Source organism: Ursus maritimus, unplaced genomic scaffold (genome assembly GCF_017311325.1).
Source record: "Ursus maritimus isolate PB19 unplaced genomic scaffold, ASM1731132v1 scaffold_12, whole genome shotgun sequence".
NCBI classification, from domain to species: domain Eukaryota; kingdom Metazoa; phylum Chordata; class Mammalia; order Carnivora; family Ursidae; genus Ursus; species Ursus maritimus.
This window is the reverse complement of record NW_024423564.1, coordinates 11490142-11506001: the sequence shown is the minus strand read 5'-3', so window position 1 is coordinate 11506001 and position 15860 is coordinate 11490142. Positions and strand designations below refer to the sequence as shown.

At 48.9% G+C, this 15860-nt stretch overlaps 2 protein-coding genes across 7 annotated transcripts in view; one reads left to right on the top strand and one right to left on the bottom strand.

Annotated features, from left to right (window-relative positions):
- Positions 1 to 9786, top strand: part of WNT2B (Wnt family member 2B) — a 14466-nt gene extending 4680 nt beyond the window's left edge. The window contains exons 2-5 of the mRNA XM_040626898.1: positions 1314 to 1534; positions 2551 to 2828; positions 3754 to 4018; positions 6978 to 9786. Of these exons, the coding sequence (XP_040482832.1) occupies positions 1314 to 1534; positions 2551 to 2828; positions 3754 to 4018; positions 6978 to 7207 (994 nt within the window). The 3' untranslated portion in view covers positions 7208 to 9786. The remainder of the gene's footprint in view (positions 1 to 1313; positions 1535 to 2550; positions 2829 to 3753; positions 4019 to 6977) is intronic.
- ST7L (suppression of tumorigenicity 7 like) overlaps positions 1 to 15860 on the bottom strand; it is a 128333-nt gene that overhangs the window by 42864 nt on the left and 69609 nt on the right. The window lies entirely within an intron of this gene.

The following is a 15860-nucleotide window of genomic DNA, read 5'->3' as shown; positions in this document are numbered from 1 at the left end:
GGGGGGGGGGGGGGGGGGGGGAGACACGACATAGAGCCCCGGGCAGTCCAGCTTTTCCCCTCTCCCCACTGGCTGCCTTCTGTTCTCCTCACCCACTTCTAGGCCCATTTTTGGGATCTTTTCCAAACCACAGGCTCATTCACAGACCAAACCAAATCTTTTCAGCCTGTAGCAGCAACTGCCCTCCTTGACCCCCACCTGTTCAGAGAAGGGGACAAAGGTATTCCTTGATGTGTTAGGATAGGAGAACAGAGACCCCCAGCCAGACAAGGAAGGTGCTAGGTGTTGGAGAGACAGCGAGGAGGTGATAAGATCTCATGTGGTGGCCTTGTGGGGAGAAAAGGTGCTGATGCAGTCGCGTCTTCCCTGAAACGTTCTTCCCGAGGCTCGCGGTGGAGTCCAGGGCTAAGAGCGTTTGAGAGAAGAGAAAATATTGCCTTGAGAAATTTGAGAATGACTCTAGCAGCCCACCTAACTTTCAGTAGCGCACCCCAATTGACCTTCTTACAGTTGCTTGAATTAAGTGGAATGGGGACTGGAAGATGGGGGGGTCACCCCCGTTGCTTTATCTTGGCTTTGGCTTCCCACTGCTAGCAGCCCTCTGCCATGCAGTTTCACCCAGGACATCACGCCTTCTAGGTTGGGGAGGATGATTTTAAAAGACTCATCAGTGAAGAAAGGCCATGGGACCTGGAAATAAAGGGTGTAGGGAGGAGATCTGGGGGGTGGGGTCTTCCTCCCCAGACCTCAGGACTGGGGGTGAGGAGTTTTAGCTAAACGGGTCTGACCAGAGCTGGAAGCATTCCTCACGGTTGCCCGGAGTGTCTCTTCCCACCAGCCCCTCCCTGTCTCCATCCTTCCTCCCCCAAACCATGTCTTCACGGACCAGCCATGCAGGATGTGCCTCTCACATGTGGGTGTAAGAGTGTTGTCTCAGACTCTTGTTTTGTTAGTTTATTTTCCTCGGAGGCTCTTAATGTTTATTAAATAAACAGGCAATGGGTTTGTGTGACATGCCCGGGGCTTCTATGTATGTGACACATGCCTGGCCCGTGTTCTGCGAGCATGTGTCACTTTGGCCTTTGGCTGGGAGCGGGTGATGGTGAGAGACCACTCAGTGACTCTCTGCGACTGCATAACCATTTCTCCAGAGCCTGTGGGGAAAGCTGCACTCATTGGCCTCGGGGAATGTGGGTTTGGAGGAGGGGAAGGAACCTCTTCAAGTTCTGAAGGCCAGACCTCTCCCCTCCTAACCCCCCTCCCGAGGCAGGAAAGGACCAGGCCGCTCTGACAGGGCCATCTCCACCTTGCAGGTACATCGGGGCACTGGGGGCCCGAGTGATCTGTGACAATATCCCTGGTCTGGTGAGCCGGCAGCGGCAGCTGTGCCAGCGTTACCCAGACATCATGCGCTCGGTGGGCGAGGGTGCCCGAGAATGGATCCGAGAGTGTCAGCACCAGTTCCGCCACCACCGCTGGAACTGCACCACGCTGGACCGGGACCACACTGTCTTTGGGCGCGTCATGCTCAGAAGTAGGGGCCTCTTCCGCCCTGCCGCACCTGCTTCCCTTTCTGTGCCCGGGGTGGTGAGTGGGTAGGGTAGGCACGATCCTCCTCCCCTCTCCTACTGCCTCCTAAGCAGAGAGACGGTCGAGGGCAGAGCCGAGGATACAGGTAGGAACAGACCCTCAGTACCTGAGAGATGCAGGCAGGGATACCTCTAAATTCCAGTGTTCTGGGATGATGGCACCTCCTCCTCTCCTCTTCCCTTTCCCTTCCCTCCCCAAGCCCATCCTGGGTGTTCCCAGCACTGTGAGGCTGAGGACTAGGAATGGCTGCTCTGTTCTTACTGCCACCATCACTACCCTCACCCCAACACTCCCAACACTCCAGTAATGGCAGCAAGGGATAAACAGAAAGGTGATATGTAAATATTTGGAGAGTTGGCGGCTTGGCCCCAGCTCAACAAAAAAGCTAAGCCGAGCTAGACAATAAACTAGGAGAAAGGGAATGAGATGGGAATCTGGTGGTGTCTGGGGGACAGGGGTGATGAGTCATCAATCCCCAAGAGCAGGATGGGAAGGAAGAAGGCTGAGAAAGTAGCAGGTCTCCCCAAACAGGCTGACCCCTGGGCTGGGGTCTCTATTGTAGGGGAACTGTCCAGCAGAGTAGGCCTGAAAAGGCCTGGAATGTGGACTGAGGCAGGCTTAGCTGAGCCAGGATTGGCACCCTGTGGGAGGGGATGACTCACTGTGGAACTTTTCAATGGATGGACCCAGGGAGTTTGGAAGAAGGCAAGAGTACAGGTCAGCCCAAGAGGTCAGATGTACAAAGAAGTGGATGGAGAGTAGCGAGGGCTAAGGGGAAGAAGTCAGATACTCTGGGGAATGCTCTTGGAAGGGAAGGGTGCCTTGAATAAAGGGGGTACAGGAGTTGCTCTGGGAAAGACAAGAAAAGAGGAGATTGCAGAGTCGGGGGCTGCGTGGGCTGAACAAGGGGGCAGACGTGGGCCTCCCTGCTGAACCCTACTTCTGCTGTTCTCTCTGCAGGCAGCCGGGAGGCAGCATTTGTATATGCCATCTCGTCGGCGGGGGTGGTCCATGCTATCACCCGTGCCTGTAGCCAGGGTGAACTGAGTGTGTGCAGCTGTGACCCCTACACCCGTGGCCGACACCATGACCAACGTGGGGATTTTGACTGGGGTGGCTGCAGTGACAACATCCACTATGGTGTTCGCTTTGCCAAGGCCTTTGTGGATGCCAAGGAAAAGAGGCTTAAGGATGCCCGGGCCCTCATGAACTTACATAACAACCGCTGTGGTCGCACGGTCAGTACTCATGTCTATGCGTGTACGTTCATGTCTGCTGGGGGGTGACCAGGATGTGTGATCATGGACTGAATGTGAAGGTGGGAGCACTAAAGGCTTTTGGATCACTTCCAAAGGCCCCAACCCCCATGGCACTGGAGCAGTAAATGCAAGGGAGCTTGGGAATGCCTAGATTCAACCAGGTGCATAATGTGTCTTCACATAGGTGGAAAGAAGGGAAAGGTAGAGAAAAGAGGGAAAATAACTTTTTTAAAAGATTTTTTTAAACTTATTTGAGAGAGAGAGAGAGCACAAGCAGGGGGAGCAGCAGGCAGAAGGAGAGGGACAAGCAGTCTCCCTGCTGAGCAGGGAGCCCGACGCAGGGCTTGATCCCAGGACCCTGGGATCATGACCTGAGCCAAAGGCAGATGCTTCACCAACTGAGCCCCCCAGGCGCCCTAGGAAGTAACTTTTTAAGAAGGAAAAGAACCACCTGCGTAAAGACTGAGGAGGATGAGAGCTTGTTCTAGTCAGTTCACTGGTTTCTAGCGTCTCCTGTGTGCCCAGTACTGTGCTGGATAATGACATGCCAAAGAAGTAGAAGGCATGGCACCTTGAACTCTAAAAACATGCGAAAACTGCAGGATGTGACAGCATGCTGTAATCATGAACAGAATCCTGTGGCTCTAAAGTTCAAACAGGTGAACATGGGAAGGAAAGCAGGAAGGATGGGTTGGTCCAGGAAGGATTAATGGAAGAAGAAGTTCTTGAATTGGGTCAGGAAGAATGGGTGGGATCTGACAGGGGGAGAGGACCACCGACGGCCCTCCTGTCCAGCCCAGGCCAGGTCCGGCCGATGTCAGCACACTGATGCTTTTAGCCCTGGGGAGAACTGCAAAGTGTCCTGACTGGCTGCCTCTCCCTTCCCTGCTTCCCCACCACCCAGGCTGTGCGGCGGTTTCTGAAGCTCGAGTGCAAGTGCCACGGCGTAAGCGGCTCCTGTACCCTGCGCACCTGCTGGCGCGCACTCTCAGACTTCCGCCGCACGGGTGACTATCTGCGGCGGCGCTATGATGGCGCTGTGCAGGTGACAGCAACCCAGGATGGCGCCAACTTCACGGCAGCCCGCCAAGGCTATCGCCGTGCCACCCGGACTGACCTTGTCTACTTTGACAACTCCCCAGACTACTGTGTCTTGGACAAGGCTGCAGGTGAGTGAGGAGAGCAGGTAGGGACACGGAGGCCCAGCTCTTGGTGCAGGCAGCCCAAGGTCAGCCTCAGGAGCTGGCGAAGCGGTACTGTGGGAGGAGTCGGTCTCCTCCCTCCATGAACACCTTGTAATGAGATTGGTGGTGAATGACTCAGTCCACCAGTGCCAGGGCTGCCCAAGCAGGGGGGAGGTTATCGGTCACTCCTTTATATCCCCAGTATCTGGGGTACAGTAGGTACGACGCTGGGAATGTTTAAATGAGTCACCCATTTTCCACAGCAAGCAGTGGGTGGGCTGAACAGAAGCAGCATGTGATGGAGCCCTAAGTCTCTGGCTCTTTACGATCTAACTAGAGAAATGAGATGTAACAGGTAGACAAATGCAACTGCAAAAGACAGATGACTGGAGAAATCCAGAAAAGCTTATTTGAAAATGTGGAACTTCAGCTCTTTCTTGAAGTGTAGGGGTTACCTGGACAGCCTAGAGAGAAGAACGGGCAGAGGAGCAGAGTGGCAGATGGGGAAGCACATGATCGTTCTAGGAACCGAGACCGCAGATTAATCTGAGTGAAGGTTTGGGATGGGGGGACTAGAAGTAGATATCTGGGTTCGGGTCAGACCATGAGTGGCCCTGGAAGGCTGTTTCCAGTGTGCTGCCACTGAAGATTCAAAAATGGGGTTGGGGAAACAAGGAAAGAAAAGATCCCAGGAGGGCGAACCACTAGCAGAAAGCAGCAAACTGTTTTTCAATCTGTTCCAGATATTTGTGGTGGAATTCTTGGGGAGGCTGGAAGTTGATATGCTCTTGCCCCCAGCGAGGAGAAGTGACCATCTTGGCTCATACTTCAGGTTCAGACAGGTTAGACTAGGGACAACCTGCTGTGCAAAAGAACTGCTCTTCCCCTGCTCTGTCACGGGCTCCCAGGCTCTCTCTGTGTACCTGGCACTCAGGCCTTGGATGAGAGAGAGCCACAGACCTCAGCTGTCTTCAGTTCTGTTTGTTTTCACCCATCACGGTCATTCCTGGAGAGTCGAGTGGCTCAGAGCACAACTGGGCACAGAAACAGGGTGGGGCTCCACCCAAGTAACACAGAAAGTAGTTTGTGTCCTTTGGATGGTGCTAGGGGGAAAAGGGTGGAAAGAGCCCTTCCAATTCTCCCAGTGATTTCCTGCCACTAGGTATGTTTTCTTCCCATGTGATGGAATTCAGGGGACTGCTCTCTGAATGTCTTGAAATAACTGCATAACATCCGAGGCATGAGCCTGTGCTGCCATACCTACAATGCACCTTTGGGGGAAGACCTTTGGAGTTAGGAGGGAGGATGGGTCATATATGTGTTGGTTTTTCTTGGAGGCATAAAATTAAGCCTTATAAAACCCAAAGTGGGGCCTGGAATTCAAAGGGTGTAAGTCATCCCAAAGGGAGTAGGGAGCCAGAAATTCCCTCCAAAGCAGTCCTGTCCAGTTGAACTTTCTGTGATGATAGAAATGTTTTACATCTGTGCTTTCCAATATGGTAGCCACTTAGCCACATGGGATTATTAAGTATTTGAAATATAGCTAGTGTGACTGAGAAACTAAGTTTTAAATTGCATTTAATTTTAGTTAATTTAAATCTAGATGACCACATGTGGCTAGTGGCTATTACACTGGACAGCTCAGCTCCAGAGTGTAGACGAGGCTTTGGGTGCACAGGAGAAGGACTTTAGACCCAGCCCTTGGAGTCAGGAGAAAAACAGAGAGTGTAGAACTAGTTAGCCCACACGCCAGAGGAGTGGCCTCCTAACATTTTGGGTTGTATACTCCTATCGTTTAAAAATTCTTGGAGCGTGCACCTCCAAAATGTGGATATTTACTTCTAACAGATACATTCCCCTGTATTAATATGTACATTATAAAACATAAAAGTAGAGATTTTAAGTTTGTGAAATAAAAAACAATATAGAAGTTCTAAGTTCCAGCATTTTCTTTGCTTATCGCAGTAGAATGTGCAGCCTCCTGTGGGAGAATCAGTCAGTCTGTTCCCCTTCCTCAACCCCCACGTCTGTTCCTGTCCCATCTCTGGGGAAACGTCAGGGTAGATACTTTCTAGGGTCCATCCCATCCAAAATTCTATGATTTTATGATCTGTTGGCAGGATCTCTTTTGCTAAAATTGGTCAGAATGAAGTCCTGAGCATTCTCTGTGCAGGGGGATCACATCAATCTTACCCTTTTGTAAAGGGCAAGGGATATTCTGTAGGAATTCCGTAGGGATGTGCTTCTGGGCAGTCACGTTAATCAGTCTGCCTCCTCAGCTGAATAGAGATTATAGACATAGTATGATAATCCCCTGAGTTAGATGCTATTATTATGCCTATTTTCATATGAGAAGACTAAAATCCAGAGAGATTAACTACCTTGCGAAATCACACAGCTAGGATGTGGCAGAGCTGGAATTCAAACTTGGACAATATGACAATAAGGCCTGTGCTTTTAATGGCCATACTGCACTACTTCCCTGTATGGTACAACTTAATAAAATATCAACTAAGGACCAAAATACTAACAAATGGTAGCTGGATCAGAGTTGTGGCAAGACTTCTTGGAAAAGATAAATTATAGGCTAAGTTGTTTTTTTGTTTTTTTACCTTTTTAGTATGGACAGCTTCAAACATAGAGCCCTTACCCAGCTTTAACAGTTGGGAGCATTTTAAGGCCAGATCTTGAAAGAGATACGGAGCCACGTATTGGCAGGGGAGGCGTTGCAGGTGAAGTCAGTGGTTTTCGGGGAGCCTTGATGGTGGAAAGAAGCCAGGCTGATGCAGAGGGAAGAGCAAGGAGATGGTCGTTTTGGCTAGTTGGGCATATTTTCAGGAAAAGGGATTCTTTATGGTTTTCTCATAAGGATGTGGGTAAGGGAACCCAGAGCAGCTGAAGGAAGAGGTAACTTGGTTCTCACTCTCTCTCTTCCCCAACCCAGGTTCCCTAGGCACTGCGGGCCGTGTCTGCAGCAAGACATCTAAAGGGACGGATGGTTGCGAAATCATGTGCTGTGGCCGAGGGTATGACACAACTCGAGTCACCCGCGTCACCCAGTGTGAGTGCAAATTCCACTGGTGCTGTGCGGTGCGGTGCAAAGAGTGCAGAAACACTGTCGACGTCCATACTTGCAAGGCCCCCAAGAAGGCAGAGTGGCTGGACCAGACCTGAACATACAAATACCTCACTCATCCCTCTACTGCAAACCTCCTGGCTCAAAAGCACAAGATCTTTGCATGCACACCTTCCTCCACCCTCAACTCTGGGCTGCTACAGTGTCTGTTTAAGGACTTGGAGAGTAATCCAGAAGGACTCTGGTGTCCTGACTGGCTCCTTAGCCCTGGGAAGGAGTTGACAGGGGATGTAAGAAATTGAAGGGCTCCCTGACTGCCCCCTCTGGAGGTTAGAAGGGAGAGTGGAAGAGGTAGGGGTCTTCAGAGTGATAGAAGTTGCACTAAAGCACATGGTCAAGGCTCATCTTTCCTTTCCTTTGCACCGGCTTCCTGACACTTCCTGTGTGTGCAAGAGGAAGGGTACCTGGAAAGAGCTTCTTTGTGATGGGAAGATGGGACAGAGATGAAACCACATCTGTTCCCTGGGTCAGTTTGAGCAGACTGCCTGGTACCCCAAAAGAAACTCTTCGGCTACAACCTTCTTCCATTATCAAGAGCCTGGGATTGCTAGATAGGAGTTAGCCATGGACAAGGTTCCATTCACATGCTCATAGGTTTATAAACTGCTGTATTTTGTAGGGGAAAAAATTATATAACTATACAAACATACATTCTCTTCTAATCTCCCTCCTCTTTTCAACCTGTATCAGACAGCACATTGGTCACTCACTTCTTGCTCACTTTGCTGCCTGTTCAAACCGAGTGGCATGTAGTGGTTCTTATGCCTAACAGATCACTAGAACACCCTGGAACACTCCTGAGAAAGAATAATTTAGTAAGCCTGCCTAGGCCTTGGGATTTTTTTTTTTTTAAGTTCTTATGCATTATTCTGGAGGTCAGCCAGATTTGGGAAACACTCAGTAGAAGGTATGGGACTCACGGGGGTTGGGAGAGGGTAGCAAGTCTGATCTCAAGGGCCCCACATGAGGCATCAGTGTATACTAGGCAGGTATACTAGACAGGGATCTCTGGCTTGGGCAATTTTTAGGAGAGGATCCTGGTCTCTGAAGCTCGGAATGGAAGCCAGTGGCTACAGAGGGAAGGAGAACTGGGGCTTGGGGCCAAAGGGGTAAATAGCTCAGAAAGCAGCCTTTCCCCATTTATTCAACAAATTTTTTTTTTAGTGACTCTCCCAAGTCCTGGTGATTATTATTGTTCACTCCATCTTTGGCTTAAATAGAGGAGGCTCCTTCTGTGCTACTACACGCTGCCTAACTGAGCTTGTAGCAGTAGAGTCTCCAGAGATGGTAGGCTTAGTAAGCCAGAGGCTAGGATGTAGAGTCCTAGAAACCGTGATGTCCTGTTTTTATGTGACTCGGGACAATGGCTATCTCTTGCCTGGTGATACCGTAAAAGACCAGAGTGGCATAGAAATTTGCAGTTACGACAGACCTGGGTTGAAATCACAGCTGTGCCATTTACTGTTTTTGATATTTTGAGCAAGACACCCAAATTCTCTGAGCCTTTCTCGTCTCATCTGTGAAGTGAGGTTACAAACCTATCTCAGATATTGAGTTTTAATTATGCCCCCAGTTCCAGCCATCGGATGCTCTTACCAAAGTCCCTAACTGGTCTAGCCCATCGTGACGTCTCTTGGAACCTTCTGTTTAGAACTGTAAAGTATTGACAGCAGGCTGTAGACTAAGGGGCCTACACAAGGAATCCTGGATATAGGCGCCCCCCCCCCCTTTCCAAGTTCCTCTCCAACATCCCTTGGGGTCCTCACGTGTTTGTGGAGCAGCCTCACTCTGCACAGGCAGCAGAAGGATGGGGGAGCCAGAGCTCTGGGCCATGGGGGCAGATTTATTTGGATGATAGGACTAATATTTGTGTAACCTGCTGAGACCTGTGTGGGAGAGTTTAGGGTGGTTTTTCTTTTGGTGAGGGGTTTGCTCCGGTTTCACATCCATTAACACAAAACATGAGCTAGTCAGGGCCCTTGTGGTCTGCGGTGAGGGGATTCCTGTGGAGAAATGGGACTGAGTGAGTCAGGCCAGGGGAATGTCTTCCTTGCAGAGTGGAGTCAACTGGATAACTGATGAGCCAATGGTGGGATTAGGGAGGGGGAAACGGCAGGGGAAGAGAAGAGCTTCTGACATCTTGAGCTGGGATTAGGGGGAGGAAAGCCTTGGGGTAGTGGGAAGGTAAGGGGGTCACAGTCAGTCTGAATTAAGAATAGAGCTGCAGGAATTTACATAAGGGTACTGTCTTTGGGCAGAGCCTCAGGTCCCAGTCAGCCCCCGCTCTCACAAGAATGCCCGGGTTACCGCATAAATGATGGCTAGGCCTTCCTGGAACTTCAACCCAAGTTCCCTCTGCCCGTGCTCTATCACCTGTTCCTTTTCAGTTCTTACCCCATGGAAGGAACTGAGCCTCTTCTGGCATCTCCTACTGCTCTGTGCTTCCCCTGGGTTCCAAGCTGTAGTTCGTACAGATCCCAGTTTTACAGTTTCCTATAAATGGTTAAGAGCAAGCTGCCCAGAGAGTGACAAGTATGAACACTGGGTGGACAGCGAGAGAAAGGGGCCCATGTGAGCCCCACTATAGAGGCTATGTGGTCCCAAGAAGGAATGATGGCCAAACAATTAATTTTGCCTCTTATTTCTTAGCTTGCCTCTGCATTCTGATTGGCTTTGGACAACTGGCATCCATTCTGCAAGAAACAAACTAATTTATTTGGAACAAGCAGCAAAAAGGAGAACTGCATTTGGTGTGGTCAGGGCTCCATTTAGCTCTCTGCCACCCACTCACTGCCTCTAACCCCCTCACCCACCCCTCCTCTGGTCAGTAGAGGTCTGTCCCTCTGGCAGCATTCCCTTCGCCCCCCCTCCTCTGTGTCAGTCCTCAATTTTTCTTTTAATATTTAGTAGAATGCACTGCAGAAAGTGCTATTTGGATACAAAGTTAACTTCAAAGACAGGATCCCTATCCTTTAAAGGTCTTAGACTCTTTTAGAGAAGGCACATGGCTGAAATACCTCAGCTGCACAGCCTGTGGCCAGTTTCCCTCACGTACGAGTAAGAATGCCAGCCGGAACCTAGTCCTGCACGTAAGAGCCAACTTCTGTGATTGCTAGCCTTGAATAATAGTGCTAACCCATACGCTTTCTTAGAATGATGCTGGAAAAATGAAATCAGGGACTTCAGATTATTTTAAAAAATTAAACATTGCCTGGCCCTGAACATCTGTTTGCAAAAAGTCTTGTAGGTCTGACTCATGACCACTTACAGCCTCGCTTCTCTTCCTCCCTATTGCAGAGAGTAATTTCTTCTTTTTCTCACCTCCCTTAGCAAGAACACCAACCACTAAGTCTTTTGCCAAATTCTCGGACCCACTCAGGACATTGGTTTCTACATGGCTTAATATAAGAGAGATAATCAGGGTTTTTTTCCCCCCTCAGCCTTTCTGAGGTTTCTAAACGCCCTCAGTGGTCATAGGGCAGAAGCCCAAGGGAGGACGCCAGGGAGAGTGTGTTTCTCATCCCTGGGAGGCCGTCAGCCTAACTCCTGCAGCCAAATTACAGCACCAGAGAATAATGTGATGCATTCCTGGGCAGGTCCGTGGGACCCTGGGCGCCTGGGCCTTGTGGGGAGAGGTGCCAGACACAGAGCTCTCCGTAAGCAATCCTGCAGAGCCGCCCCCTGGGTGCAGAAATGAAATACGGGAGAGCTTCACATTACACGGAGACCTGTAGCTCACACCTGGTTATTGATGGCCTTGGTGGAGGCCTCTGCCCCCACCCTCCACTTGGGAACTGCCTGCTACTACGGGGGTTGGGCACCTTTGAAGCAATGTTGGAAAACAAGAAAGAGATGCTTCCTTTCCACTCTTTGCTCCTCCTGGGAGCCTGAGCACAACAGTGAGGATCTGCACACACATGAGGTGTGCTTCTGTGGGCATACACATAGCTTCTCCCAGGCGGCAGCAGAGCTCTAGTTCGCCTCCCTCACCCCGACAATAAAACAAGCAACTGGATTTCAATCAAGTCCTGCAGAAGTCATACCAACATCAGGGATGCAGCCATCACTGAGGAACGTTAAAAAGTTCCATGATCAATACGCAAGCAGCTGTGCGGTTTGGGGCCTGGTATTCCCCTGGGAGGTGGCAGGGGTAGGATGCAGGAAGGGCATGCAGAGGAGAGATCAACGGGAGACGAGTGCCACCCAAGCAGAATGGCTAAGACCGTGGGGCTTCCCGTGGCTGCTTCACGCTGGAGATAAGAGCACTTTGTGCCCCGTGTGCTAAGGGTGATGGGGCAGCCTCCTAGGACTGCGTGAGGTAGAATCACCAAGCCTGCTACCCAAGACCTGTTGCTTTGAACTTTTATTCGGTTAGGGAACAGGGTAGCTTTGGGTTCCAGAGATAATCACAAGAGAGAAGTCCTGGAGAGGTGCAAGCAGTGACTTTACTAGGGTAAATATGTCACAGCTGCTACACTGAACTGAGCTTTCCTCGAAGCTGTTAGTCTCCCTGGATGACTGGCAGGTTTCAGGCAATAGCCGGTGGAGGGTCAATAATATGCCTATCCCTGACCCCAAAGGTCAAAGGGACAGAAGAGAGGGAGAGTTTTTAAGCACATTTTTCCACTTCCCATTCATGGCTTAAATTATCCCTGAGCATCTTTGTGGCTCTTCCTCACTTAAGACATTTTAGTCATCCTGGAGTTGAGAAAGCAAGGGAAGCCTTCTCCCCCTAACCCCTAACTCTGAACTACTGTTTGCTCACTTCCATTCTGCCTATGAGGCTATAGACGGAGCACCTACACATAGAAGTTCTCTTTCTTTGACCAAAAGGAGCTGAAATCTGGTGACCTGACTTCACCATCACCAGCCCCTATAAGCAGGCCTGACCAAACAGAAAGTCTAAACTGAGTGAAGAAAAAGGGAAGACCAGGTATTCCACAGCTGTCCTATTGACAACTTCTTGGGGTTCCCGGAGAATAACTGTGATGTTCCTAAGAAGCATTTTCAGGTAGATACATGTACATAATTTTCACACTGACCCTGTGAGGCAGGAGACAGTCTCACTGCACAGGTGCTGTTCAGAAAGGCTCAGTGATTTGTCCAAGGTCATGTGACACTGAGTGGCGCAGACAGAACTCAAATCCTGGGCTTCTCATTTCAAACCCTGTGTGCTCTCCTCAATGACTGAGAATACCTTGGGCTGGAAGGGCCAGAGGCCCAGCCCCTTCAGAACAGAAATCGATATAAAATATTCTAGGAGAGTATAGGTGAGCAGAACTTACAAAAGGAACAGCCTAGGCCTTCCTTCACCACATCATCAATCCCGTCTTTTCCGCCACTATATCCACCTCCACAGAGCGATCACTGCACTAAGTAGTCTGCGTTTAACCAACTCTGGCTCCTAGCACTTTCGACTCCTTTTTTTTCTTCTTCAGATTAACACTTAAACATTTGTTTTAATTTTATCTAGTTCTTTTAATGTGATGCTAAGCGCGCAGAGTACAAGGAGTCCCGAGAGCCGTGAGAGGAAACTGTGAAGGCTTTGGGCTTCTCAAGTATGTATTAGAATTTCCTTTGAGATTGCACTCTTTTTTAAAAATGCTGTCAAGTCCTGGGCTAGGAAAGTAAGAAGAAGGAATGAGAGTGCTAAAAACCCATCCTATCCCAGGCCGGATGCCTACTCAAGGCCTGGTAAAAGACCTCTAGCTGCGACAAGTAATTTATCTACACCAAGGCAAGGAGAATCCACCCTGCAGAGAAACCCCTACAAGATGACGCAGACAACAGATTTTTACTTGATCAAAAACTTTTGCTGCTCTCAACCCCTCCTCCCACCCTCATTCAAAATCTGGACTTCTGTTTAGGTCCAAGACGTGAGACAAAGCAGCTCCAAGAGAGGATGTGTGCATGGGGAATCCTTCCTGTTCAACCCTGGAATGCATTCCTTCAGAAAAAGTGTAAGCCCGCACATACCCTACCTATCCCACTCCTGCACCCCAACTGTGAAGGCAGAAGGGAAAACTGCAGGAACACAATGTTCATCCATCATAGACCCGGGCCCCCACTTGAGCTAGGGGAAGGACACCTCACGAAAACAGTCTACCTATAGTCAGGATCTGTCCCAGAGCAAACCTTACTTTTTGGTCCATCGATCTTGGCTCTCACTGCTCTCCCTGCTCTCCACCCCCACTGCCTCCGCATGTGGGCTCAGAAGTCATCATCTAAAGAATTCCACTGCTCACCTCCTGCATAGCAGCACAGCCCCATGAGGCCGCACACCAGATGGAGGGGATAAAAGTACGAGGTCATGGCTTCTAGCGAGAGGCTTTTTCTTAAACTAACCCTGACTCCTGGAAAAGAGTCAGAGCAGGAGAGTGTCGGATGAGCTGCTGACGACAGCAGCTTCATGGGTCTTGTGTAAAAAGGAAGGAAAAAGCCTTCATTAAAAATTTCTCTGCTCCTGTCTCCAGACCTATTTCTGATCCCACATCTACTTCTTGAAGGTGTCTGAGTAGAAGGCAGAGACTGCCAAGCCGAAGGGTTAAATCCTTCCCATTTGTTGGGACCTATTCAGCAGGCTGCCACACACATGCTGAGGTGGAGGCCAAGCCCTGAACACGTGCCCTGTTCCTCCAGGCAGTTAGCTATGATGTAAAGGGAAAAGGTGTGGAAGGCGGACTAGAGCTCTGGGGAAATTGAGAAGGCCGCTGGTAGGCCTCCAAAATGTTTGTGTGTAATAGACAAAGACAAAGGATACAGGAAAAATCATCATTCCTCGGATCATTTTCCTTTTGGGTGACAAGGTACACAGGCAACAATCACAAAGAAAAACTGGTCGAGGAATGGACTGAGAAACAGAAGTCTCGGAATACAGCAATCGGGTGGAGGCGATGAATCAGCCTTTCTACAGGGGTAACTTCTGAGTTGGGAGTTTTATAAGATAAGGGTTGGAGTGGTGGAGGGGAGTCAGAGAAGGCGTTCTACAGCGAAGGAACTGGTATGTGCTGAAACGTAGAAGCAAGAATGTGCAAGCAATATATAAGGAATTTCAAGGCGGTACATATTATATACACTGGGGACGACGGAGAAATGAGAACGCTGAGATAAGGGCTGAACTAATGTGAGCTGGCTGCAGGCGCCTCGACTGTCACATGGTGCGGAGCCCCTGCAGGGCCATGCAGCATCTTGATCTATGTCCGTCAACGCAGGGGCACGGATGGGAAAGCACAGGGATGAGTTCTTTACTACATATACAGGGCCGAAAAGAGAGCTACAGCACCAGTAACAAATGTTAAGTGTTAACTACAACTCACTAGCATTTGAGGTTCTAGACTAAATAAGAGATATGAAATATTCTATCCAGAATTGTGATGCATTAATGGAGGCTTACGGGCCCAGACGCTGGCATAAATCAAGCCAAACTCTTAAGAAATTACAATGTAAAAAAGGAAGATTTTAAAATTAAAAAGTTGTGGTTCTTTCCCTCACTCCCCACCTTAGAATTTGACAGGCCTCGATGTCCCGATTGATATACGGGACTTTTGTGGCAAACAGATTCATCATATCTGAGGCCACAGTGAATGGGAGGAGAGTGATGAAAGAGCTTTAGGGACCGCAAAACCAGTTCACTGATAAGGGAGAAGATAGGTCTTGTGCACTATAAGCTGCTAGATAGAGCGGCTGCCAAAAACAAGAGACAAATTCCGATTTCCTAACTTCCGGTCAGGTCTCTGGCTTCTTGCATCCATAAAGGTAAAAACAGAGCTACTTACCAGGCTCCTGTCCTACTTCCCTTACTGAGCTTTCTTCATTTCTGAGAACAAAAATCACAAGGACAACCCGTTCTTCCACACTTGTTCTTGTGCTCCTTTCAGAAACAGAATAAGGTGACCCTTGTACAACACAGGTCTGAATGCAGATCTACACAATTTTTTTTATAAACACAGTCCTGATGACTTTCTTAATAACATTTTCTTAATTAAAAGAATACAGTATATAATACATATACAATATATGTGCTAACTGTTTATGTTGACGAGGGCTCCAGTCAACATTAAGTTTTTGGGAAGTCAAAAGTCATAAGTGGCTTTTCGACTATACAGGAGGTCAGTGCCCGTAACTCCTGTGTCATTCAAGGGTCAGCTATATTAGAATACACACACACACACACACACACACACACACACACACACACCTGAAGCCAAAAGGTGAGCAGTATCCTAAGTGTTTGCTTGACTTATGGCACAATTTGGTGCCGGGAGGCAGCCATTTACACAGTGACAGCATTTGTTGGTATCATCTTAGTTTTGTCCTCCTTCCTTAGGCAGTTTATAAAAGGTGATTTCTGAAACCTCTCACAATAGAAAAGCTCAACAGTTCAACTGTGACACCACTATGAATTCATTAAGAAGCATGTTTCAGGTTGCACTATAATTTCCCTATGTAACATAAACCCATGGAATCTGACATAAGCTGATTGCTCATGCTGGTTATTTTATTTACATTTCTGAATGGAAGGGATTTTGATACTCATAAAATATCTAACTGACTTATTATTTTTCATCCGTTCTCCCAGAGCAGCTAGTATAAAATAGACATCGAGACAGAAGTCTCAACTTGTATGACTGGTTAAGCAACCAAGGAAAAGTTATTGCTCAAAAGCAATTAAAAAAAATAATTTAATATGGA